The sequence below is a fragment of the Pantherophis guttatus genome, chromosome 8 (assembly GCF_059756535.1).
Source record: "Pantherophis guttatus breed Tessera chromosome 8, ASM5975653v1, whole genome shotgun sequence".
Taxonomy (NCBI): Eukaryota; Metazoa; Chordata; class Lepidosauria; order Squamata; family Colubridae; genus Pantherophis; species Pantherophis guttatus.
In genome coordinates, this window is record NC_142070.1 from 5574893 (window position 1) to 5601426 (window position 26534).

The 26534-nt window shown below is 44.6% G+C and overlaps 1 protein-coding gene and 1 long non-coding RNA gene across 5 annotated transcripts in view; both read left to right on the forward strand.

The window, feature by feature from the left end:
• Positions 1-17276, forward strand: part of CTNNA2 (catenin alpha 2) — a 575368-nt gene extending 558092 nt beyond the window's left edge. For all 4 annotated transcript variants that reach the window (XM_087874837.1, XM_087874835.1, XM_087874834.1 and 1 more), the window contains one exon: positions 14878-17276. In XM_087874837.1, the coding sequence (XP_087730963.1) occupies positions 14878-15165 (288 nt within the window). In that variant the 3' untranslated portion in view covers positions 15166-17276. The remainder of the gene's footprint in view (positions 1-14877) is intronic.
• Positions 9104-13042, forward strand: LOC148112543 (uncharacterized). The gene is made up of 2 exons (XR_015729131.1): positions 9104-10544; positions 10999-13042. It is a non-coding gene; the product is annotated as an uncharacterized LOC148112543 (long non-coding RNA).
• Positions 17277-26534: the final 9258 nt, after the last annotated feature.

Genomic DNA, 26534 nt, shown 5'->3' on the forward strand with positions numbered 1-26534 from the left:
GAAAAAGAAAAAGAGAGAGAGAGAAAAGAGAGAAAGAGGGAGGGAGGGAAGAAAGAAAGGAAAAAAGACAGAAAGAAAGAAAAGAAAGAGGGAGGGAGGGAGGAAGAAAGAAAGAAAGAAAGAAAAGAGAAAAAGAAAACTATGGGTGGACTCCATGTCTCCTTATCGCTTAGCATTTCAAGATTCTATCAACATGCATTTCTGTCAACAGGCTTTTAAGGTCCAAATGTAAAATAATGTTAGCATCTGTTGTTATTGTTAATATCATTTGGATTCTGCTTTCTTTTCTTTTGAAATATCACTAACCGCCTAGAGTACTCACTAGAGGAGACAGGCAGGGGATTAAATGAAAATGAAATGAAATGTGGTCTCTCTGCAGATGGAGTTGGAAGTGAGTATCTCTTAATTCATTAGGGTTCCTTTGCACACAAGTGTGGGTTCGAACACATCTTCCTTACAGAAAATTAAACAACGAACTCCCAAACTCTGCAAATAGACATGGCAGCAGGTTTTTTCCGCTTCTTCTCATTTGCCTGACACCAGCTGTAGAAAACTTATAGAGCTTCTGTTTTACGGGGAAGGTTTGCTGTCTGCAGTCGTGCTTATTCAAATGTAAACTGATAGAATTCACTGAGGCTTATTCCCAGATAAAGCCAGGGCTGGGCCACTTGGGATTCGTAGGGGTTCGGGAGAACCACTAGCTAAGATTCTGTGCAGTTCGGAGAACCCCCAAATCCCACTCCTGGCTGGCCCCGCCCACCCTGCCCCTCCCCTCCCAGGAGTCCCCATGTGGTCCATTTTGGATGCAGGTATGTGCAGAGCGCGCACAGAGTCTCGGGGAGGGCAAAAAACAGGCCTACCAGAAGTTCGGGAAGTCTGGAAACGGGCCCATTTCCAGCCTCTAGAGGGCCTCCGGAGCCTGGGGAGGCCGTTTTTTCACCCTCCCGGAGGCTCAAAAAAAGCCTCTGGAGCCCGGGGAGGGCAAAAGCTCTTGCACCCCCGTGGTGCAAGAGCTGACTAGGCCACGCCCACCATGGCCACACCCACCCAACAATCAGGCAAAAAACCCCTTGCTAAAATTTTTGAAGCCCACCCCTGTACTTTTTTTTTTTTTTTTTGCCCTTTTAAAGGAGAATCGAACCACACAAAACAGAATCAAGACACGCCGATTGCATTTCGAATTTTGTAGCAACCCGCTGGCAAAAATTTCTCCTCCTCGGTTTACAATTGATAATAAACAGAACGTCGTCGAGAAAAAACGCATTTGTAATGCGTGCACTCGGTTGCATCCCTCAAAACGTTACTCAAAGTTGCTGGGTTCAAACCGAATTCCTGAGGTCTCGGGGCCCAAAGGGAATCATCCTATGACTCTAACACGTACGATGGGGAGAAATTTGTTAAGGTGGTTAATTTCCCATGATCGAGTTGTCGTTCTCTTAATTGGCTGTAAAAAAAAAAAAAAAAAAGTCAGATCTTCCAGTATCTGGAGGAAAACAAATTGTCCCATCGATAAAATGGATTTAAATGACTATGTCCAAGAAAAGTCGCTAAAGCTGATAGAAACCGTGTGAAACAAAAGGACAAAAAAAAAAAAAAAGAAGGCACAAATCTATTGATTGTGGCTGCACGTAGCATCACTGCTCACACTTTGATGCACTTTGAGGCTTTGGTCTATTTTGATTCGACGCAGCATCTTGATTTGATAACAAGGAAAACAAGGCTATCAAAGAACAACCTTTGTCTTGCTAGTAAAAGGTCCGTGCATATACAGACATTTCCTTTTAATGTCCAGATCAAATAGGTTGCCCTAACACTAGAAGTTTTGAAGAAGAGGATGGACAACTATTTGTCTGAAATGGTGCAGGTACAGTGGTGGTATTCAGCCGGTTCGATCCATTTTGAGAGAACCGGTAGTGGAGGCTGCGGGAGGCTCCACCCACCCACCCGGACGTCATCATGTCCCGTTTTTGATGCTCTGCGCATGCCCGGAAGGACCTGCACATGCCCAGAGGTGGCATGTGCGAGCTCACATTTGTTGAACCGCTAGCGAAGGTAACTGAATACCGCCAGTGGTGGGTTGCCCCTGGTTCGCACCAGTTCTATAGAACCAGTAGTTAAAACTGGTGGGAGGCTCTGCCCACCGAACCCAACGTCATCAGAACGCTTCTGTGCATGCGTAGAAGAGCGCGCACGCGGCCCCATTGCGAACCGGTAGTAAAGGTAAGTAGAACCAACCCCTGAATACCACTCTTGTACAGGTAGTCCTCGACTTACAACAGTTCCTTTAGTGACGGTTCAAAGTTACAACGCCACTGAAAAAAGTGAGCCACGGCCATTTCCCCCACTTTACAACCATTGCAACATCCTCATGGTCATGGGTTCAAAATTCAGGCGCTTGGAAACTGACTCATATTTATGACGGTCGCAGTGTCCTGAGGTCATGTGATCCCCTTTTGGGACTTGCTGATCAGCAGAGTCAAGGGGGGAAGGCAGATGCACTTAAAAACTGGGTTAGAACTCCAGTGTTTCACTTAACAACTGTTAACAAGAAAGGTCGTAAAACGGGGCAATATTGACTTAGCGAATGTTTCACTTCGCAAGAGAAATTTTGGGCTCAATTGTGGTCATAAGTCAAGATCTACCTATATAGGGTTTCCTGCTTTAGCAGAGGGTTGGACTAGAAGATCTCCTCTGTTATTCTGTTGTATTAAATGCCCCATTTTATGAACTTTTTTGCCATGGTTGTTAAGCAAATCATGGCATTTTCTAAGTGAATCATGCAGTTGTTAAATGAATCCAACTTCCCTTGTTGGCTTTGCTTGTCAGAAGCAGACTAAGAAGGTTGTCAATTGCCATCACATGACCTCAGGGATGCTGTCACTGTGGTAAATACATTCCAGTTGCCAAGCCCCTGAATTTTGATCATGTGGTTGTGACGGTTGTGATGGTCATTAGTGCGAGGACCTGTTCAAAGTCACTTTTTCAACTTCACTAAACAAATCGTTGTAAGCAAAGGACTACCTGTACAGGTAGACCTCCACTTACGGTCACAATTGAAGCCAGAATTTATGTGGCTAAGTGAAAAATTTGTTAAGTGGGTTTTGCCCCATTTTACGACTTTTCCTGTCACATTTGTTAAGTGAATCACTGCAGTTGTTAAATTAGTAGTAGGGTTGTTAAGTGAATCTGTCTTCCCATTGACTTGTCAGAAGGTCGCAAAAGGGAATTACATGGACCCAGGACACTGCAACCGTCATAAATATGAACCAGTTGTCAAGCATCCGAATGTAAATCCCATCACCATGGGGATGCTGCAACAATCATAATTGTGAAAAATGGCCATAAATCACTTTTTTTCAGTGCAACCAGAGTTGGTCAGTAAATGAACTGTTGTCAGTTAAGGATTGCCTGTATTGATTATTTCTCCATGGATCTTTCTCCTTCAGTCCTGGCCACTTTTTACAGAGGCACGATTGAGAGCGTCTTAACAAACTGCATTCCTGTTTAGTAGGGTCACATCAATGCCTCAGATAGAAAGTCCCTACAGAGAGTGGTGAGGACAGCAGAGAAGATTATAGGAAGCTTGCTTCCCATTATTCAGGATGCTACTTATAAGCGCTATGTGCTTAGAGCTTGAAGCATTGTTAGAGATCCCACACACCCACTACACAGTCTGTTTCTGTTGTTCCCCTCTGGGAGAAGGTTTGTTTTGCTTTGTTCCTTATGCCATCTGTCTGGCAAACTCGCAGGATTCGTTTCTCACGCCACATATATGTGTACACTCGAACTAGACTGTGGTGTTTCTCTGTGTCATATATGTGTGTGTATGTGAGTATAAGCATAATGGTTTTCTTTTGAGAGCCGAATGCAACAAAATTTCATTTTATTTTTCGTTGACTAGTGTACATTTAAAGTGACAATACAGTTTTTATTCTATTCGTACATAAGGGACACGGTAGCTCAGTGGCTAAGACGCTGAGTTTGTCGATAGAAAGGTCGGCAGTTCAGCAGTTCGAGTCCCTAGTGCCGCGTAACGGGGTGAGCTCCCGTTCCTTGTCCCAGCTTCTGCCAACCTAGCAGTTCGAAAACATGTAAAAAATGCAAGTAGAAAAATAGGGACCACCTATTAGGCTGAGAGGAAACTACATAGAGCAACCTAAAATAAAGGTTGTTTTATTGTCCAGCTGACACTTAATTCCGTGGGTCTCTAATTTTATTTTATTTTATTTTATTTTATTTCAAATTTATGTACCACACCTTCTCCCGAGGGACTCAGGACGGTGTACTCATATTGGTGCCTGCCTTTTCAATATGGAGTTCGAATGTATTTCGTACAGTACATTAAAGCTGGTTTCAATTTTGCACTGTAAAAAGTCTTTAAAAGTATAATTAAAGTTTTTTATTATTTATTTGGTGGAGGGGTTTCGTTTGTGAGGTTAAGGCGAAGAGCAGGCATTGTCCTAGGATGTCCCCAGGATTTTCCCACCCAGAAACCACCTGAGACCGTGAAACTCACAGACGCCATTCACAAAATGATATCAGGAGTGAGGGGAACCATCATTCAGGAGAATGAATGGACACGGATTTTAAGAAAAGAAAAGGCATTGTTTTACTATTTGTAACATACCTGGAAAGAAACCAGAGCAGGTGATTCCGAAACTACAGACACAAATAATTTAAAAGTAGACTTTGTTGCATATACAGCCTTCATCCTTTTGTCTAAAGGAGGAAATCCTTTAGACAAATCCAATAAAATCCAATAAAATTGTGGGATTTTATTATCTGATGGATTTTTAACTTTTTTGTAAGCGACCTGGAGTCACCTATGTGTGTTGGGCAGCTATATAAATTTGTTTAATGAGTAAAATAAAATGCTCAGGTGTGACACATGAAAAAGAAAAATAGGGACTCCCTTTGGTGGGAAGGTAACTGCGCTCTGTGTGCCTTTGGCATTGAGTCATGCTGGCCACATGACCACGGAGACGTCTTCGGACAGCACTGGCTCTTCGGCTTTGAAACGGAGATGAGCACCGCCCCCTAGAGTCGGGAACGACTAGCCCGTATGTGCGAGGGAAACTTTTACCTTTACCTATTCATACATAGGAAAACCGCTTTCTCAATATGCAATGGCCGTGGAAGTGACGGGAGCGGGCCACCCACAAGAGGCTGGCTTTATTGAGTACATCTTATACACATCACCCTCCCCCACCCTTAGGAATTACTTAAAATTATCTTTGAGAAGGTGGTTGAAGAAATTGCTCTCTAGTTTACATTGAGCATGACACCTTATATCATCCTGGAAAATGGTTGTCCGGTCTCTTCTTCAAAACCTCCCAGTGATGGAGCACCCACAACGTCTGGAGGCAAGTTGTTCCACTGATGAATTGTTCTCACTGTCAGGAAATTCCTCCTTAATTCTAGGTTGCTTCTCTCCTACATTAGTTCCCATCTTTTGCTTCTTGTCTTGCCTTCAGATGCTTTGGAGAATAAGTGGATCCAGTGGTGATATTCAGCCGGTTCTATCCGGTTCGGGCGAACTGGTAGTGGCTCCTGCGGGTGGCTCCTCCCACCCGCCCGGATGTCATCATGTCCCATTTATCCACATTTTGGACGTTCTGCGAATACGCAGAAGGCCCTGCGCATGTGCGGAGGTGGCACGTGCGCTCACATTTGCAAACCGGTAGTGAAGATAAGTGAATCCCAGCGTTGGATGGACCCCCCCCTCTTCTTTGTGGCAGCCCCTCAAATATTGGAAGACTGCTCTCATGTCTCCCCTCGTCCTTCTTTTCATTAAAGTAGACATGCCCGTTTTATTTTCTTTAGGAAAATAAATCAAGAAATTACTTATTTAGCAATCAGCAAGGGAAGCTTTCACATTTATTGATATCCGGCCATATTGTTAAGCGTTAAGCAGGCAGTGGGGCCCACTTAAAGTGAAAGCAAGGAAAAAATGAGCTAATTGAGGTCAGGAGTTGTTATTTTGCCTCGCGAGCAAAACAGAGAGCTCACTTCACAAGGAAGCCAAAGGAAGAGACCAGCCTAAATAATCCTTATTGTACTAATTACATGTAGTCTTCGACTTAACGACCACAATTGAGTCCAACGTTTCCGTTGCTAAGCGAGACAGTTGTTAAGTGAGCTTTGCCCCCATTTTATAACTTTTCGTGCCACCGCTGTTAAGCGAATCAGTGCGTCTGTTAAGTTAGCAACACGGTTGTTAAGTGAATCTGGCTTCCCCATTGACTTTGCTTGTCAGAAGTTCGCAAAAGGAAATCACGAGACCCTGGGATACTGCAACCGTCATAAATATGAGACAGTTGTCAAAGCGTCTGAATTTTCACCGGATGGCCATGGGGATGGTGCTGGGGTCGTAACGGGGGTGGGTTTTACTTACCTTTCCTACTGGTTCATTTACATGCGCAAATCGTATTTGATGACGTCCGGGCGGGTGGGTGGAGCCTCCGGCTGCAGCTGCTACCGTTTTGCCCGAACCGGGATGAACCGGTAGCAACCCACGACTGGGTTTTAAGCAGTGGTGGGATTCAGCCAGTTCGTATCACTTCGGGAGAACCGGTTGTTAACTTTCTGAGCAGTTTGGCAAACTGGTTGTTGGAAGAAATCATTAGGGCAGAGAACTGGTTTTTAAATTACCTGAATCCCACCACTGGTTGTAAGTATTAAAAATGGTCATAAGTCACTCATTTCAGTGACGTCGTAACTTCGAACAGTCCTTAAATGAACTGTTGTAAATTGAGGATTTACCTGCATTTTGAACATAAGAAGCATATGAATTTTTTCTTCTTGTTTTCAGATCTTGTTAATCCTCTTTTCTGCCTTATATCCTTCGGTATTGAAATAAAGGCGAAATGGTCTCTGCCTTGCTCATATCTCCCTTTAGCTCTGTCCCTTGTCAAAGAGATGTCAAAACTCTTGCACAAAATTGCCCACGGAACTTGTGAGAATGTTACATCCATGGCTGGTGACATTTTTTCCCCCTTGCTTATTTACCTCTTAACGCTTGTCGTCTGCTTGTGGTTCTGCCCCGCGATACGTGGGGATAATGTTAAAATGTCGAAAGAGAATAGATCTAAAATGGAATAAAAAAATTCTGCTGCTCGTTGAAATCTGGGGAGGATGAAAAATAGGGAATTAGTGGCCCAAATTAGGTGGAGCTCGGTTCCTCGATTCGGAAGTTTTAGTTGGTGGGGGGGAAAATCTATTAGATTTTATTTTTGTTGATTGTGAGAGCTTTCAAAAGCTCCGGCAGTCTCTACGCTTATGTTTTTAAAAAATTAAATAAAGACACGGATCATTACTCAAATGAGAAAGAGGACCATTGTTATATTATTGGAAAAAGTTCACTGCAAATGAGAAGAGAAAACTGAAATGACTAGGAAGCAAATGAGATTTGCAGAGCAAAGCTATCTGGATCCCTTCCCAACTCAAAATTAACCTGAGTATCCAAGGCCCCCACCATGGGTGCATGGGAACTAATACAGGTTCTCCTCGACTTACGATCACAACTGAGCCCAAAATCGATGTTGCTGAGTGAGATATTTTTAAGTGAGACAGTTGTTTTGCCCCATTTCTTGCTGCGGTTCTTAAGTGAATCACTGCAGTTAGTTAAGTTAGTCACACGGTTATTAAATGAATCTGGCTTCCACCTTTGGCTTTGCTTGTCAGAAGGTCACAAAAGTTGAAGAAGGAGGAGGAGGAGTAAAGGAGGGGGAGAAGAAAAGGAGAGGAGGAGGAGGAGAAGGGGAGGGAGGGAGAGTGGAGGAGGAGAAGAAGGAGAGGGAGGGGGAGGAGAAGGGGAGGGAGGGGAAGGGGAGGAGGAAGAGAAGGAGGAGAGGAGAGAAGGGGAGGAAGAGAAGAAGAAAAGAAGAAGAGAAGAAGGGGAGGAGGGGGGTGGGAGGGGGAAGAGGAGAAGAAGAAGGAGAGGGGGGAGAAGAAAAGGAGAGGAGAGGAGGGAGGGGAAGGGGAGGAGGAAGAGAAGGAGGAGTGGGAAGGGGAGGAAGAGAAGAAGAAAAGGAGAAGAAGGGGAGGGATGGGGAAGAGAAGAAGAGGAGGGGGGTGGGAGGGGGAAGAGGAGAAGAAGAAGGAGAGGGAGGGAGGGGGAGAAGAAAAGGAGGAGGAGAGGAGGGAGGGGAAGGGGAGGAGGAGGAGGAGGAGAAGAAGGAGAAGGAGAAGAAGAAGAAAAGAAGAAGGAGGAGGGGGAGGAGGAGAAGAAGAAGAAGAAGAAGAAGAAGAAGAAGAAGAAGAAGAAGAAGAAGAAGAAGAAGAAGAAGAAGAAGAAGAAGAAGAAGAAGAAGAAGAGAAGAAGAGGAGGGATGGGGAAGAGAAGAAGAGGAGGGGGGTGGGAGGGGGAAGAGGAGAAGAAGAAGGAGAGGGAGGGAGGGGGAGAAGAAAAGGAGGAGGAGAGGAGGGAGGGGAAGGGGAGGAGGAGGAGAAGAAGGAGAAGGAGAAGAAGAAGAAGAAAAGAAGGAGGAGGAGGAGAGGAAGAGGAAGAAGAAGAAGAAGAAGAAGAAGAAGAAGAAGAAGAAGAAAAGAAGAGGAGGGGGGTGGGAGGGGGAAGAGGAGAAGAAGAAGGAGAGGGAGGGAGGGAGGGGGAGAAGAAGAAGAAGAAGAAGAAGAAGAGAAGAGGAGGGATGGGGAAGAGAAGAAGAGGAGGGGGGTGGGAGGGGGAAGAGGAGAAGAAGAAGGAGAGGGAGGGAGGGGGAGAAGAAAAGGAGGAGGAGAGGAGGGAGGGGAAGGGGAGGAGGAGGAGAAGAAGGAGAAGGAGAAGAAGAAGAAGAAAAGAAGGAGGAGGAGGAGGAGAAGAAGAGGAAGAAGAAGAAGAAGAAGAAGAAGAAGAAGAAGAAGAAGAAGAAGAAGAAGAAGAAGAAGAAGAAGAGGAGGGATGGGGAAGAGAAGAAGAGGAGGGGGGTGGGAGGGGGAAGAGGAGAAGAAGAAGGAGAGGGAGGGAGGGAGGGGGAGAAGAAAAGGAGGAGGAGAGGAGGGAGGGGAAGGGGAGGAGGAGGAGAAGAAGGAGAAGGAGAAGAAGAAGAAGAAAAGAGGAAGGAGGAGGAGGAGAAGAAGCGGAAGAAGAAGAAGAAGAAGAAGAAGAAGAAGAAGAAGAAGAAGAAGAAGAAGAAGAAGAAGATGATGATGATGATGATGATGATGATGATGATGTTCCAGAAATGCAAAACTAACTCCCGGCCGTAGTTTCCGTGTCCCATGATCTGTAGTTTGCTGTAGTTGTGCATTAGAAATAGGTCCCCACCGTTGAGATCCATTTATACCCAGGACTGAAGTAGAGACTTCCCACTGTGGTTAATTCTTATTTTTTACCACTGCAAGTCTATATTATTCTGGCAAACTCTACACAACTGCATTTTTCCCCTTTGAGGAAAAAGAATCAGGGCTAAATAAGGTAGTTTCCTCACCCTCATGTTTTATGTGTACACAATGATACGTCTACAAATCATATTTAAAGTGAATATAATTAGAATTATCTGTTAAAGGCAAGTTATTATTATATACTGCTAACTGAGGTGGAACAATCTCTATTTCTTCCTCAAAGTCTTGTTCTTTAGATAACTCACAAACTGAAATTTTAAGGCATGTTTAATTATCTTTTATGATTGCATTTTTGCCTAGGTTTTTTCCCCCTCCAGTTATCATAAATTAAATATCTCCTTATATTAGAAGGGAATCCCTTGCATGCGAAATGAGTTGCGATTCCATTTTTAAATTTTATTGTTTAAAAATTACATTGGCTGAGGCAATTAAATCATCCCATTGAAGAAATGAATCTTTTTCCATGCAAATGTATATATATTGCCCTGTGCTCTTTTTATTTATTTATATTTTCCACACACACACACTGCGGCTAGAATAGCCGAGCAATTTTGAGGCATTCATATCTCATTTCAAAAGGGAAAATATATTTCTAGCGAAACAGCTGTCTATAGCTTTTGATATGTTTGTTATCTATTATGAGGAGAAAAATAGCATTGGTAGGTTGCATTAAAATTCAGAATTGGTTAAATACACAATTAATTTTGCCTCGGAGTCCCAGTAGTTTTCTTCCTAATAATTGAAAAAATGCAAATGAGTGTAACTAAGCTGTGGATTGACCAGTTATATTACCTCGCAATCTATCTTAATGAATTAAATGTGCATTATGTCCAGATAAGTAAATTATTTTAAATGTGATTAAGTGGATTAAGTTTTTTTGTTTTGTTTTTAAAGAAAAGATTCCACCACCACCTTCCAAAATTCAAAGATTTCGTGTTCATGGTTATATTCTAAACAGAGTTAAGAGTAGTGCTTGACTTACAATAGTTTGTTTAGTGACAGTTCGAAGTTACAATGGCACTGAAAAAGTGACTTATGACTGTTTTTCGCATTTATGACCATTGTAGCCTCTCCGTGGTCATGTGTTCAAAATTCAGGTGCTTGGCAATGGATTCATATTTATGACAGTTGCAGTGTTCTGGTGTCAAGCAAAGGCACTGGGAAACCAAATTCGCTTAACAACCGTGTTACTAACAACCGCAGTGATTCCCTTAACAACTATGGCAAGAAAGGTTGTAAAATGGGGCAAAACTCACTTAACAAATGTCTCACTTAACAACAGAAATGTTGTGCTCAATTATGGTCATAAATTGAGAACTACCTGTATTTTATTATGTGATTTTGATGAAAGGAACAGTACTTTTCCAATATATATGTACTGTATGTTGTGTAACATAGAGGACAGTGGTGGGTTTCAAAATTTTTTACTACCGATTCTGTGGGCGTGGCATTGCTTGGTGGGTGTGGCTTGGTGGGCGTGGCAGGGGAAGGATACTGTAAAATCTCCATTTCCTCTCCAATCCAGGGTAAGGTTACTGCAAAATCCCCATTTCCTCCTGATCAGCTGGGACTCGGAAGGCAGAGAATAGATGGGGGCGGGGCCAGTCAGAGATGGTATTTACCGGTTCTCCGAACTACTCAAAATTTCTGCTACAGGTTCTCCAGAACTGGTCAGAACCTGCTGAAACCCACCTCTGATTCCTGCACATGCGAAGACCAGCTGGCCAGCGCACATGTGCGTGCCAAAACTCGGAAGAGCAATGGGCGACAGCTGGTGTGCCCGGAGAGATGGCTCCGGTGCCATAGGTTCCCCATCCCTGATCTTTAGTCTTTGTACAGTGCCTGAACTGAGCCTGACTTCTAGAAATTACTAGAAAGCGCACCTGGTCCTGTAGAAAATGTACCTAGGCACCTTGCAAGGTTTTACAGTCTTTACCTTTTGGGAGGCAAGGTGACGACTTCTGGGTGAAGGATCTGGGTGAGAAACTCTATTATTAAAATGAGGAACTTTTAATATCATGAAGTTCTTATTTAGTTGATATTTGCCGATTTTATCAATATTAAGATGTGCTTTGTCAGTTTCAGCCTAGGTATCCGACAATGGATCACAGTTCTGCCCGAGGAGGGGGTTGGACTAGATGACCTCCAAGGTCCTTTGCAACTCTATGACTGTTACTGAGTCGGGATGTTGTCACTGTTAGGCTGACTGAATGTACAGTATATATTAGACTTGGTTCTTTTTTCTTTTTCTAAAGTGAAAAGATGGAAGATAAATGCCTTTTTTTTTGGTGGGGAAAGCAAAAGTGACCTTGAATCTGGAGATTAAAAATTAATTACCAGTTGAAAAATACATGCCAATGAATTATTTTTAACAAAGTAGCTGAAGGTTTTTCATGATGCTTGGCATTCTAAGTGAACAAGATAGCTCAGGAGCTTAGTTTGCATGTGACAGTAAAGCAATATAAAGAGGGTTTTTGTTAGAAAATGTTAATATAGTGTAGGAATACCTCGTTGCCCTGTTCTTGACTGTGTAGACCAAATCAAAAGCATTTCTGAAGGAGGCTGGGAGCTGCAGGCAAATCTCTGATTGCTCTACGACGATCTAGGACCATCTGGCACGCGTGCCACAGGTGGCCCACAGAGGCCTCTCTGCGGGCACGCCAGGCGTCGCCCCAGCCCAGCTCCACGGCAGGAACGCTGCCAAGATGTAATCATTAGCTAGTAAGATGTTTTTACTTTCTTTATAATAAAATGTGTTTATTAGAATATATCTCGGGTTTTATTTTCTTTAAAAAGTATACTCCAAGGGAAAAGCCACGATCCATTCTCTAATCAAGGTGCAATTACCCAAAAGCAGAATGGGATTAATTGCCACCCTGACAGGGACAGTGCAACCGTCCTAAATACATGCCAGTTGCCAAGCAACTGAATTTTAATCACGTGACTATGGGGACGCTGCAAGGGTCATAAGTCACTTTTTTTTCAGTGCCACTGTAACTTCGAACGGTCACTAAATGAATGATTGTAAGTCGAGGCAACCTATAAATACAGGATGTAGTTAAAACAAAACAGTAACCGTATTAAAAGCCATTCAACATTGAGAGCTTCATTCATTATCAGTTCTGGACTGTTTCACCACCTTGACAATACAGGCAGTCCTCGACTTACGATCACAACTGAGCCCCAAATTTCAGCAAGACATTTGTTAAGGGGGTTTTGCCCCATTTTACGACCTTTCTTGCCACAGCTGTTAAGTGAATCACTGCAGTTGGTATGTTAGGAACCGGGTGGCTTCCCCATCGACTTTGCTGGTCAGAAGGTCGCAAAAGGGGATCACATGACCATGGGACACAAAGGTCATAAGTATGAGTCAGTTGCCAAGCATCTGAATTTCGATCCCATGATCATGGCGATACTGCGAAAGTCATAACTCTTAAAAACGGTCATAAATCACATTTTGCAGGGCCGTTGTAACATATATAAATGGATGTGTGTGTGAGAGTATGTTCCAGCATAACTCTGGAACGCCTTGAGCAATTTCAACCAAACTTGGTACACAGATGACTTACTCTTTGGAAAGAAATGCTGTGGGGGTAAGACACCCCTAACATTTGTCGGGGTATGTGTTCTGTTAAGATACAGCCTGTTGTACCTTAAAATGGCTTCTACTGTACAGCACAGTGGAGTTGCCATAGTAACAGAAGGGGGGAGATAGAGAGGGAGAGAGAGACACACAGAGCGATACATAGAGATACATAGAACAACAAAACTTTGTTGTTCCGCCAGGCTGGGCTATCAATGTAAAGATTTTAATTGGTTTTAAATGGGATTTTAAATTTGGGGTTTTATAAATTGGGCCTATCATTTAATAATTTTAATTATTTTTAAATTTTGTCTGTCTTTGTGTTTTTAATTAGGCTTTACACCGCCCTGAGTCCTTCGGGAGAAGGGCGGTATAGAAATAAAATTAATAAATAAATAAATAGAGGGGGCAGAGAGAGACACACACAGAGAGAGGAGGGGGAGAGACACACACAGAAAGAGATACAGAGAAGAGGGGCAGAGAGACAGAGATACAAAGAGAGAGGGGAGATAGGGGGGAGAGACACACAAATAAATACAGAGAAGAGAGGAAGAGAGAGACAGGCAGGGATACAAAGAGAGGGGGAGATAGAGGGGGGAAAGACACAGAGAGAGATACAGAGCGGGGGAGAAAGAGACAGATACAGAGACGGGGAGAGACACACACAGAGAGAGATACAGAATGGGAGGGAGAGAGGGAGAGAGAGAGAAAGAGAGAGATACAGAGAGGGGGAGAGAGAAGAGAGAGAGAGATACACACAGAGAGGGGGAACCGGTGATAAATAAATATCCGGGCAACGCCGGTTTATCAGCTAGTACGATATAAAAACCTGTCTTCTCACTCCTGTTATATTGGCACAATAACAGTTCCATGACCATAAATGTCCAATTGTCAGGCAGAATGACATGCCTCATGTAAAACCCAATACATTTTTTTTTTTTAATATTGGAAAAGGGCTACTGAGAACACTCTTTATTAGACAATAATATCTCAAAAACTCCTAAATGAATGTCTGGCTCCAGACCTTGTAAAATCTTGGGTATAAAAATCCCAATTGTACATGTTGCTCTGTTCACTCGGAACAGTTTTGTATCAAGCTCTAGTTGTGCTTTGATTTCTCACTTTCTCGATAATTTTTGCTATTTTTTTAAAAATTGTAGCAATAGCGATAGCGCTTGGACTTATGTACCGCTTCACAGTGCTTTAAAGCCCTCTCTAAGCAATTTACAGAGTAAGCATATTGCCCCCCCAACAATCCGGGTCCTCATTTTAATGACCTCGGAAGGATGGAAGTTTGAGTCATCCTTGAGCCGTTGAGGATCAAACTCCCGGCAGTGGGCAGACTTAGCCTGCAATGCTGCGTTCTAACCACTGCACCACCACAGCCCATCAAACTGTAGTATAGTTAGTCCTCGACTTACGTCCACAATTGAGCCTCAAATTTATGCTGCTAAGTGAACAATTTGTTAAGGGGGTTTTGCCCCATTTTATGACTTTTCTTGCCACCGTTGTTAAGTGAATCGCCGCAGTTGTTAAGTTAGTAGCATGGTTGTTAAGGGAATCTGGCTTCCCCCTTGACTTTGCTTGTCAGATGGTCACAAAAGCGGATCCCATGACCCTGGGACACTGCAAACTGTCATAAATACGTTACCAAGCATCCGAACTTTGATCATTCGAGCGTGGCGGTTGCTGCAGCAGTCGTAAGTGTGAAAAAAGTTCCTAACTTCCTTTTCTCAGTGCCGTTGTAACTTCGAACAGCCCCTAAACGAATTGTAAGTTGAGAACTCTGCGTATTTAACACAAGAGCAGCTTCAGCCTGTAGATATATATATTTTTTAATGCGCAATATTTCTCCTTGGCAATGTTATTAGGTCGCCTCCACAATCGGCGCGGCCTTTTTGAACTCTTTCCGACGTTAATCCTCCCATCTTTTCTGCTCTTTTTTTTCCCAGCTGGACAGTGCCACGTCCCTCATCCAAGCTGCTAAAAACCTGATGAACGCCGTGGTGCTGACCGTCAAAGCCTCCTACGTGGCTTCAACCAAATATCAGAAAGTCTACGGCACCGCCGCCGTCAACTCGCCGGTGGTCTCCTGGAAAATGAAAGCTCCGGAAAAGAAACCGTTAGTCAAGAGGGAAAAGCCGGAGGAATATCAGACCAGGGTGCGAAGAGGTTCCCAAAAGAAACACATTTCGCCCGTACAGGCTCTCAGCGAATTCAAAGCGATGGATTCCTTCTAAGGCTTCACCACGAGGGGTTTTTTGGTTTTTTTTTCAATGGCCTTCCATGTTTTTGTATGCGTACCTGCCAACTTGTATGTGTCTGGCAAAGGGAGGGGGTGTTGGGGGCAGAACCAGGATAATAAAGCAGTGTCAATTTTGCATGCAACCGAGACTCGATTAAGCCATCATGCAGTATTCCTTCCCCGCCCCGCCCCCCCCAAAAAAAGACATACAGGCGTTTCATATGTTGACTAGCGGCCTGTCTCACCGGTCTCTTTCCTAAAGGAGCAAAAAAAACAAAACAAAACAAAACAAAAAGGCTTTATTATACTTTATTTATTTTTTAAAGAAGGCTTTTTTTTTTTGTAAAGGGGAAAAAAATTGCATTGTAAGACCGGGATAGGGAAGGAGAGATCGGGATGGCGAGTGCGGGGTCCTTGGTGCTCTCCGAGCTTAGTTGTTTTCTTGCAGACGTTTCGTTACCAATCTAGGTAACGTCATCCGTGCTAGATGGAGTAGGGTTGACTATTTATATATGAGTTGTTTGCCCTGTCAATGTTGGTCTTGGCGGTTCCTTGACTGAGCTGTTATTTAAGGTTAGCTTGTTCGTTTGAATCAGGGGTAGGCTTCAGATCCTTTAGCAATGGGTTCGCTGCCCTGTTGCTGGCTGGGTGTGGCCATGGTGGGTGTGGCCTAGTTGGCCACCTGCACCAAGGTGAGGGGGGGCATTTTTGCCCTCCCTAGATTCCGGAGGCTTTCCTCGAGCCTCCGGGAGGACAAAAACTGCTTTCCCCGGGGTCCAGAAGCCCTCCGGAGGCCGGAAACAGGACCGTTTCCGGACTTAGAGAACTTCCAGGAGGCCCGTTTTTTTGCCCTCCCCAGGTTCCAGAGGCTTTCCTCGAGCCTCCAGGAGAGTGAAAACAGCTTCCCCCAGGATTGGTAGGCCCTCCAGAGGCCAGAAACAGGCCCGTTTCCGGACTTCCGGAACCTCTGTTGGGCCCGTTTTTTGCCCTCCCAGACCCTCCGCGCGGCCCCTGCACTTACCTGGAATGATGAACGGGCCGCGTGGAGACTCTTGGGAGGGGCGAGGTGGGCGTGGCCAGCCAGGGGTGGCATTTGTGGGTTCGCTGAACTCTGGCGATCCTTGGCTGGAGGATCGCCCGAACCCTGCCAAACCCACAGGAGCCCACCCCTGGTTTGAATTGGTAGGAAGTATCACCAAGGCCACACCCATCGACCCTGATAGGGCAAGCCTTGCCCTATCAGGGTCGGTGGGTGTGGCCTTGGTGGCACTTGGTAGTACTTAAATATACCATGATGGTACTTACATATAAACAGAGAGCAAACCCTACCACTGATGATGTTACCTAATTGGGTCACGAAACGTCTGCAGGACAACAACCGAGCTCGGAGAGAACCCAAGGACCCCCACAGCTCAACCCCGAGCATCAAATATTCTCTTCTCTAGGGCAGGAAGAGCTTGTCCATGCCCGGAACGTGGAGGTTGGCAGGAACATTTGCAGATGGGAAATCTTGAAAGTGCAGTGTGTGGGGGGGGTCCATAACAGCTTGTGTTGCTTTTGTAATCTAGCCAATGTGCTTGACTGTGTGGCCTGAATAACGAAACGATTTAATTTTGAGCCCTCTTCATTTACGGTATGTGAATTTTTAACCCAGACGGTGATTTAAAAAAAAAACAACGAAACAAAACACAGAATGAATGCTTCCTTTTTAACTCACTTCCCCCCCCCCTTTTTTTTATTTCTAATAGTGTTACGGCAACGAATCCTCCTCTAATTTCAGCCATTGCCTTCTCCCTTCTTCCCCCCGCCCGCCCGCCCGCCCCTCTCTTTCAATCAAACTCGTTTTTCTTTTTCAAACTTGAGTTTCTTCTGGTGAAGTATGAAGCACAACATGGTGGTTGACATTGCCTTTTGTATTATTATAATTATAGCGAATTAATATTATTAGACATAGAGCCGGTGGTAGAATGTGTAAAAAAAAAAGACATGGGAGCTGAGATCATGTCGGAATTTAGAAACAAATATGTAGGTGTAGCTTTGGATTACGGCAAGATAGTCCAATAGACCATCATAACCGCTAACTCAATAAACTTATTTAACCTTGGCGTTCTTTGTACGGCTCATTTGTTCAACATAAACATTGACTCCCTCGTCCTCCAGACTCCGGCGGAAAGCAAACTTAAGACTGGAGCGCTTGTTGACAGAAGATTTCCACCGATGGTACTCGGTGGAATTTCAACCGCGACTTCCAGTCTTCTCCCGTTTTGTACAGGTAGTCCTCGGCTTACAACCGTTCATTTAGTGACTGTTTGAAGTGACAATGATACTGGGGGGGGGGGAAGTGACTTCGGGCTGGTTTTTCACAGTTATGACTGTCGCGGCATCCCCATACTCATGTGATTAAAATTCAGACTCTTGGCAACTGACTCATGTCAGTATTTGGAACGTAACATAATTCTTTTTATTTCCAAGGTATTTTTTCCTCTTCTTGGCTAGGAATAAACAAAATCAAGATCTCCGAATAAATGATTGCTTTCAAAAGAGACAGTAAGTCAGTAATTCTGCAACTCTGAAAGCCAAAAGCAGCGAACAATCACGCATGGTAAATTATTCATTTCATCAAGGAAATGTGCTTTTTCTTACAACCAGCTCTGCTTTAATAGTATATAATTCTTTTTTCAGGAGCAGGTAAAACGCTTTAAATAGCAGACTATCCAGTGGGTATCGTGAGGGAATATTGTTGTATAATTATACAAGAATAAGAAATAGTTTCTTAAGATATTCCTAAATACCCTTACACGTTTTTCATTTTTTTTAAAAAAAAATGCTCCCAATATCAGAGTTGAAATGAGCAGGTCGTCAGTGATGCCTTGATTTTTCTATATTTTTATAAAGTCATTAATTCCCAAACCAACAACAGGATTTTAATGAGCTGCCTCCTGTATTCCTGATTTATAGTACATCAAAACCGTTTTGGGGGTCTCTGCGTTAGAACTTCCCATAGTCATAAAACCGAAATAGGGAACATTTCTCTTAGATTCCTTCCCCTTATTTCATGGTGTGTCGAATGGCAAACTCTTTGAGGCAAACACAAGCCCCAAATACAGATATTCAAGATATTTATTTCAGATATTCAGATATTTATTTATTTATTGGTTCGATTTATATGCCGCCCTTCTCTGGAGACTCAGGGCGGCTTACAATGCGTTAAGCAATAGCCTTCATACTTTTGTATATACCTGCTTAGTAGGGCTTTTTGCTTTTTGTTCTTTTTTATACAAAGTCAGCTTATTGCCCCCACAATCCGGGTCCTCATTTTACCTACCTCGAAAGGATGGAAGGCTGAGTCAACCTTGAGCCTGGTGAGATTTGAACTCGCAGTAATTGCAGGCAGCTGGTGCTACTTTAACAGCACTTTAGTCTGCTACGCCACCAGCAGGGTTCTTGTGTTTTTGTTTTTTTTCCCCCTCTTGATCTCAAACTTCCAACAGTAGCTTTGACCAAGCTTTCATCTTGGCTGTCTTTTGGAAGAAAGCTTTTTCGGGGCATGTTTTGAAAGTCTTGGGATACGTTCACCATAAAATGGCTGATTTAACAGTATACAATTCTTATATAATAGTGTATATATTATATACCAGTGATGGCGAATCTTTTCGGCACTGAGGGCTGAAAGGGAAGCACGCCCCAGTGGTGGGTTTCAAAAATTTTTTACTACTGGTTCTGTGGGTGTGGCTTGGTGGGCGTGGCAGCGGAAGGATACTGCAAAATCTCCATTCCCACCCCACTCCAGGGGAAGGATACTGCAAAATCTCCGTTCCTACCCCACTCCAGGGGAAGGATACTGCAAAATCTCCGTTCCCACCCCACTCCAGGAGAAGGATACTGCAAAATCTCCATTCCCACCCCACTCCAGGGGAAGGATACTGCAAAATCTCCATTTCCTCCCGATCAGCTGGGACTTGGGAGGCAGAGAATAGATGGGGGCGGGGCCAGTCAAAATTTTTACTACCGGTTCTCCGAACTACCCAAAATTTCCGCTACCGGTTCTCCAGAACTGGTCAGAACCTGCTAAACCCACCTCTGGCGCGCACACACGTATGGTATCAAGTGCCGAAAACGGAGCACTTCATGCACGCAGCTTCGTCTGGGCCCAGACCAGGAATAGAAGTTGCCCAGGGACGTGCACATGCCAGAGAATGTACTTGCGGTTTCTTCAGGTTACTGCTGGCAAGTCTTGTGGTTACTGGCACGCATGCACATGCCCTGATCAGCTGGCCAGCGCATATGCTCATGCCAGAAAATGGAAGACCACCTCTTCTAGTTTCTGGCATTGATGCAAGCACAAAGGCCAGCTGATGGTCGCGTGCGCATGCACGCCAGAAACCCAGAAGAGGAACGGGCAATGCCGTGCGTGCCAGGTGACATGGCTGCCCGTGCCACTTTGGACACAAGAGGCCTTATTTATTTATTTATTATTTATTTATTAGTCATATTTCTATGCCGCCCACTCTCCGAGGACTCTGGGCGGCTTACGCCAAAGACAGTATACTAAATAGCACATTGCCCCCAACAATCTGGGTCCTCATTTTACCCACCTCAGAAAGATGGACGGCTGAGTCAACCTTGAGCCGGTGAGATTTGATCCGCTGGTCTGCTGAACTAGCAGTCAGCTGAAGTAGCTGCAGTACTGCACCCTAACCACTGCGCCACCTTGGCTCGTGGCTTAGGTTCGCCATTACGGATATAGGGTTTCCTCTTTGAGAAAGGGGTTGGACTAAAAGACCTCCAAGGCCCCATCCCACTCTGTTATTCTATTAACACCAAAAACCTAAAAGAGGCCAACACTTTTTGGGACTAACCAATTTTTAAGAAAAGGCACACACGGCCAATCACAAAAGCTTATGAAAATGTGTTAATTGGAACAGGTGCTCCTAAATTCCTTCTGCTTGTTTTGTTTGGTGGTTTGTTTTTTGTTTGTTTGTTTTGCTACCATAGACTCACAAAACCTCCTCCCATATTGTCCTATCAGGAAGTTTGTGTCACTGTCTATAGCACAGATGGCCATACTTCCACCTAGACCGCTAGACCAGCAATCCCCAATCTTTCTGGATCCACGGACTGGCCGTGGCAGGCGTGGGGTGGGGTGGAGAGAGGCTGTTTTTGCATGTACAATCTGATTCCCCCTCTGTCAGGTTTCGATAAGGGAGAGGGCAGAAGGAACAAGAGAGGAAAGGAGAGGAAGGAAGGAAGGAAGGAAGGGGAAAGGGGAGAGGAAGGAAGGAGGGAGGGAAGGAGAAAGGGAGAAAGGGAGAGGGCAGAAGGAACAAGAGAGGAAGGGAGAGGAAGGAAGGAAGGAAGGGGAAAGGGGAGAGGAAGGAAGGAGGGAGGAAAGCAGAAAGGGAGAGGGCAGAAGGAACAAGAGAGGAAAGGAGAGGAAGGAAGGAAGGAAGGAAGGGGAAAGGGGAGAGGAAGGAAGGAGGGAGGGAAGGAGAAAGGGAGAAAGGGAGAGGGCAGAAGGAACAAGAGAGGAAGGGAGAGGAAGGAAGGAAGGGGAAAGGGGAGAGGAAGGAAGGAGGGAGGGAAGGAGAAAGGGAGAGGGCAGAAGGAACAAGAGAGGAAGGGAGAGGAAGGAAGGAAGGAAGGGGAAGGGGGAGAGGAAGAGGAAGGAAGGAGGGAGGGAAGGAGAAAGGGAGAAAGGGAGAGGGCAGAAGGAACAAGAGAGGAAGGGAGAGGAAGGAAGGAAGGAAGGGGAAAGGGGAGAGGAAGGAAGGAGGGAGGGAAGGAGAAAGGGAGAGGGCAGAAGGAACAAGAGGAAGGGAGAGGAAGGAAGGAAGGGGAAAGGGGAGAGGAAGGAAGGAGGGAGGGAAGGAGAAAGGGAGAGGGCAGAAGGAACAAGAGAGGAAGGGAGAGGAAGGAAGGAAGGAAGGAAGGGGAAAGGGGAGAGGAAGGAAGGAGGGAGGGAAGGAGAAAGGGAGAGGGCAGAAGGAACAAGAGAGGAAGGGAGAGGAAGGAAGGAAGGAAGGGGAAAGGGGAGAGGAAGGAAGGAGGGAGGGAAGGAGAAAGGGAGAAAGGGAGAGGGCAGAAGGAATAAGAGAGGAAGGGAGAGGAAGGAAGGAAAGGGGAGAGGGGAGAGGAAGGAAGGAAGGAGGAAAGGAGAAAGGGAGAGGGCGGAAGGAAAAAGAGAGGAAGAGAAAGGAGGGAAGGAAAGAAGGAAGGAAAGGAGAAAGGGAGATGAAGGAATGAGAGAGAGAAGGGAAGGAAGAGAAGGAGATGAAGGAAGGAAGGAAGGAAGGAAGGAAGGAAGGAAGGAAATGAATGCTGTAAAAATAAGTGAAAAAAACAAACAGTCTTAACCAGAGTGGGTTTCATCCCTGTTTAATGTTACGTTCATTACGGATATCAAGGCCAGATTTTTCCAGAAGAATCCCTCCGACCACCTCCACGTTGCTAAGGTCCCAAAACGTTGTTTTCGGAATCTGCTTCCATTTACTCCCAACATCAAACCCCAGAGTTTGATCGATGCTGCTTTGAGAGAAGGCCAAGAAATAATTTCAGCAACTCCTTTATTTTCTGGCGGGGGGGTGCCCCCTTCCCCCCCCCCCGCCGCCTTTTACCCCCTCCTCGCTCTCGATGACATGCCAAATAATTAAACTGATGAAATAACTCTCTCGATCCTCACGGACCTGGCCTTGGAAGCCACCAATAAAGGAAACAATTATGAGACGTTCACACATCAGGGGCTTTTTTTGCCAAGATGACAAAATTAATGGGGTAAGCAGAGACCCTGTTCTTGCCGCTGCATTTTCCATTCATTATCCTCTGCGATAGATTTCTTTTTCTTTTTTTCCCCTTCTTCTCTCCGAGAGATCCATCTCAGTCTTCGCCCTCTCTTTCTTTTTTTTCCCCCCTTTTCTTTTACAGATGCTTCCTAACCCTTCATCTGTCACTTTTGAAACAGCGGCATGGCTGAGGTAAATAAAAGTGTCACGGACCAGAAAAATGGTCTTCATTTAAGGAAAGGAGCGAAGGATTAAAGGAACTTCAGGGAGGGGGAAAAATAGGAACCTTTGAACCTGGTGCTTCCTTTGAAGTTGCATTTGAGGTAAAAAAAAATATATTCCGTACGCAGGCACTCCTCGACTTCCGACCACAATTGAGCCCCAGACTCCTGTGTCTCAGTGAGACATCTGTGACAGTGAGTTTTGCCCCATTCTGTGACCTTTTTTTTTTGCCGCTGTTGTTAAGTGAGTCACTGCCGTGGATAAATTAGTCACATGTTTTTTAAGTGAATCTGGCCTTTCCCATTGACTGCTTGTCAGAAGCTCGCCAAAGGGGATCACCTGATCCCAATCGTCATAAATACGTGCCAGTTGCCAAATGACCAAATTTGGATCACGTAACCATGGGGATGCGGCAACGATCGTAAGGGTGAAAAACGGTCACAAGTCTCTGTTTTTCAATGTCATTGTAACTTAGAATGGTCACTAAACGAACTGTCAAAAGTTGAGGTCTACCTTAATGCCTATAACCATGATGGTGAATCTATGGCAGCTAGGTAATATCATCAGGCTGGTAAGTGAGGGGTTTGCTTCAGGGGTGGTATTCACTTACCTTCGCTACCGGTTTGCAAATGCGAGCGCACGCCAGTGGTGGGTTGCTCCCATAGTAATGGTGGCGGGAGGCTCCGCCCACCCGCCCCGACGTCATCACTGACGATCTGAGTATGCGCAGAAGCGCACGTGCTCCCATTGCGAACCGGTAGTAAAGGTAAGTGGAACCCACCCCTGGCGCATGTGAATGTGCGCAGCGTCAAAAACGGAACACGATTAGGTCCGAGTGGGTGGGCGGAGCCTCCCGCCGCCTGCACTACTGGTTCGCTGATAGAACCAGATAGACCTGGCTGCTTACTACCACCTGTTTGCTTCCTGTTTATAAAGAGTAGCTCAGGCTATCAGCATACTTAAAAGACCGGACTCAAGAGACTTATGCATGGGAGTGGAAGAAATGGATAGATTATGTGCAGAATAAATACCAAACTAGGAAGTACCAGATAGCTTTTAGTTGAATGTTGTGTAGAAATGTATAGTATATAGGGGGTAGAATAGTTCAATGTTATGTAGAAATGTATAGTACACAGGGGGGAGAATAGAAGGGCGGTAATGATATAATATGATGTGGATTTGGATTTCACCTTGGGGAAGTCATGGGACGAGGGGAGGGCTAGGGAGGGTTAGGGAGGGAAAGGTGGGGGAATGGGAAAATTTGTATTTGTAAAACTTTTTCAATAAAAATAAAAAAAAAAAGAGTAGCTCAGGCAAGGAAAAAGAAGTGAGGAAAATCCAACACTCATTACGTTCTACGTTCTAATTTTCCTTCTTTTCTTTTTCTTATTTTGGGGGGCGACGACTAAGGACTGTTACGCAAATGCTGTTGTTTTTACTACTCCATTCTTCCTTTTGTGAACTTGCCAAGCGTTGCTGAAAGTAATTTGAAAATTGAGGCCACCGAATGAACCCTCGCACGAAAAGGATTTCATACGATGTGTGAATGCTTTGGAGACCACCTGGCTCCTTCCTCTTCAGTGGAGTAAGGAGTTATTGCCTTTGCTTTTTCATCTTCGCCTCTTGGATTTAAAAGAGAGAAAGAACGATGTTTTTTTTTGTTTGGAAGATAAAGCCCTCCTATTAAATTTAATGACCTCCCCATGGATTAAGCAGCGAAGGTGTGTTTTTGGGAAGAGAGTTAGTAGTGTTGTCTTGAAAATGTCACGGCAGAAGATGGCAAGTGTCCAGGGCCTTCCGAAATAAAGTGCTTTTTTCTTCTTGATTCAGTGACACTTTTTTTCTACAAAGAGGTCAAAAAAAAAAAAAACCCAACTCCAAAGATTTGAAGAACAAAATAGGAGCAGCAGCCCACCTACTCCCAGTTGCATGACAAAATGTGTCGTCCTTAAGAAGGATGGGCTACCCCCATCTCAGCCCTTTGAAGGAGAAAACAGTAAATTGTCAAAATTTCCTTATTCCATAAGGTGGTTTTTTTAAAAAAATTATAATTAGTGAATATTGCAAACAGCCCAAAAAAGTTTCTCGCTCATTTCACCTTCTTCGGGACATATAGATCTAATTGAAGGTCTATTTTAGCTGGTGAGCATTAATTATCTAGGCCAAATAACCAATTAAACAGGGAAGTTAATCAAATGATTAAACGCAGAGCAAATGCTGTGAAAACCCTCAATGGGTGATTGGCCCAAAGTCACCCAGCCATCTTTCGTACCTAAAATGGGACTAGAACTCACCGTCTCCTGGTGATTTTCCCAAAGTCATCCAACCAGCTTTCGTACCTAAAATGGGACTAGAACTCACCGTCTCCTGGTGATTTCCCCAAAGTCATCCAGCCATCTTTCGTACCTAAAATGGGACTAGAACTCACCGTCTCCTAGTGATTTTCCCAAAGTCAACCAGCCATCTTTCGTACCTAAAATGGGACTAGAACTCACCATCTCCTGGTGACTTTCCCAAAGTCAACCAGCCATCTTTCGTACCTAACATGGGACTAGAACTCACCGTCTCCTGGTGATTTTCCCAAAGTCATCCAGCCATCTTTCGTACCTAAAATGGGACTAGAACTCACCATCTCCTGGTGATTTTCCCAAAGTCAACCAGCCATCTTTCGTACCTAAAATGGGACTAGAACTCACCGTCTCCTGGTGATTTTCCCAAAGTCAACCAGCCATCTTTCGTACCTAACATGGGACTAGAACTCACCGTCTCCTGGTGGTTTTCCCAAAGTCATCCAACCAGCTTTCATACCTAAAATGGGACTAGAACTCACCATCTCCTGGTGATTTTCCCAAAGTCATCCAGCTGGCTTTCATGTCAAAGATGGGACTAGAACTCACTGTCTCCTGGTGATTGGCCCAAAGTCACCCGGCCAGCTTTTGCGCCTAATGTGAGACTAGAATTACTGCAGCAGAGAGACTGGCAGAGGCAGGGGAAAGAGTCAAACAAGGAGTCCGTTTAGAGTCTGTATGTAATCCCAAAAGAATGAAGTCCAATCCCTTTGAATGCCATTGAACCTTATCTCATTTTATCCTAAAACATATGAAGAACAGTTGCAGGATTTGGGTTTGGCTAGTCTAGAGGGGGGAAAAAAGAGTAAAGGGAACATGATATAAAATATAAATTCAATACCTAGAAAATAGTTTTATCAGTGTGGTGGACTGTAGTCTGGATTCCCAGAAGGGAGGGGCTGCATTCCAGAGGGACTACTCAGTTCCGATAGTCTTGTGTAAGCGAAAGAGGGTGAAGACAGATCCTTCCTAATAATTCCCAGTGTATATACGCTTTGCTGTTGTGATAGCTTGCTTTAGTTTGGCAAGATTCTGTCTGTAGGTGAGGAACAGTAAAGAAATCGGCTTGGAAAAAAATTGCAACGTGTCCTTCTTGGGTTTTGGAGCCTGGAAATTAGGCAACTAGCATCCTTGCACATTTTTAAAATGCCTAAATGCCTCCATTTAGCTGATTTGTCTTCTGCTGCTTCTTTTTCCCCCGCCCCTGAATTTGGGCAAGGAGGCACAGGAGATCCTGTTCTATATACAAACGCGGAGATTGGATGTTGCCTCGAGCCCTCAAAATTTGCCAACAAACAGCAGATCAAATGCCAGGCGAAGATAAAGAGATGGCTCCCGTCACCGTTCAACATTTCCCAAGGTTTAAATCTCCGTGCGCAATGTTGACTTGCTAAGGCCCTCTCTGTGACTCCTAAATAACAAGATTATTTCTTTAGCAGGACTGCAGGAAACGAGGAAGGAAGTGTTGTTTGTACTGTTCGGTAATTGAGAGCGCCGAGAATTATAAGTGAGGGGGGAAAAGGATGTCTCCTTCTTGCTTGTCCTTTCGGTGACTGCTGAGATGAGGGCTTGAGCTGCTGTTTGAACAATAAAAGCCATTTATTTGTTCTCTCCTTCCTGCAGAAACATCTTCTGGAAAGAGGTCGAAATGTCTCCTTTCAGATACGTAAAGGTGCGCAGCGAAGCAAAAAAAAAAAAAAAGCCAGTTTAAAACCAACCTCCGATCAATTTCTTCACAGATGCATGCCTGATGTTTCCCATCACTTAACATTTGGGGGGAGTGGGGGCTAAAGTTACATTTTGCTTAATTTTGGTTTATGATTCTTTGGACCTTTGGGTTTCAGGTGCCAAATCTGCCTCCGATAGTCTCATAAATGGGGTCCTTGGTGCTCTCTGAGTTTGGTGGTTTTCTTGGAGGCGTTTCATTATCAAATTAGGTAACATCATCAGTGTTGGGAGGGAGTGGGGTTTGTGGAGAGGAGGAGGAGAAAGAGGAGGAGGAGAAAGAAGAAGAG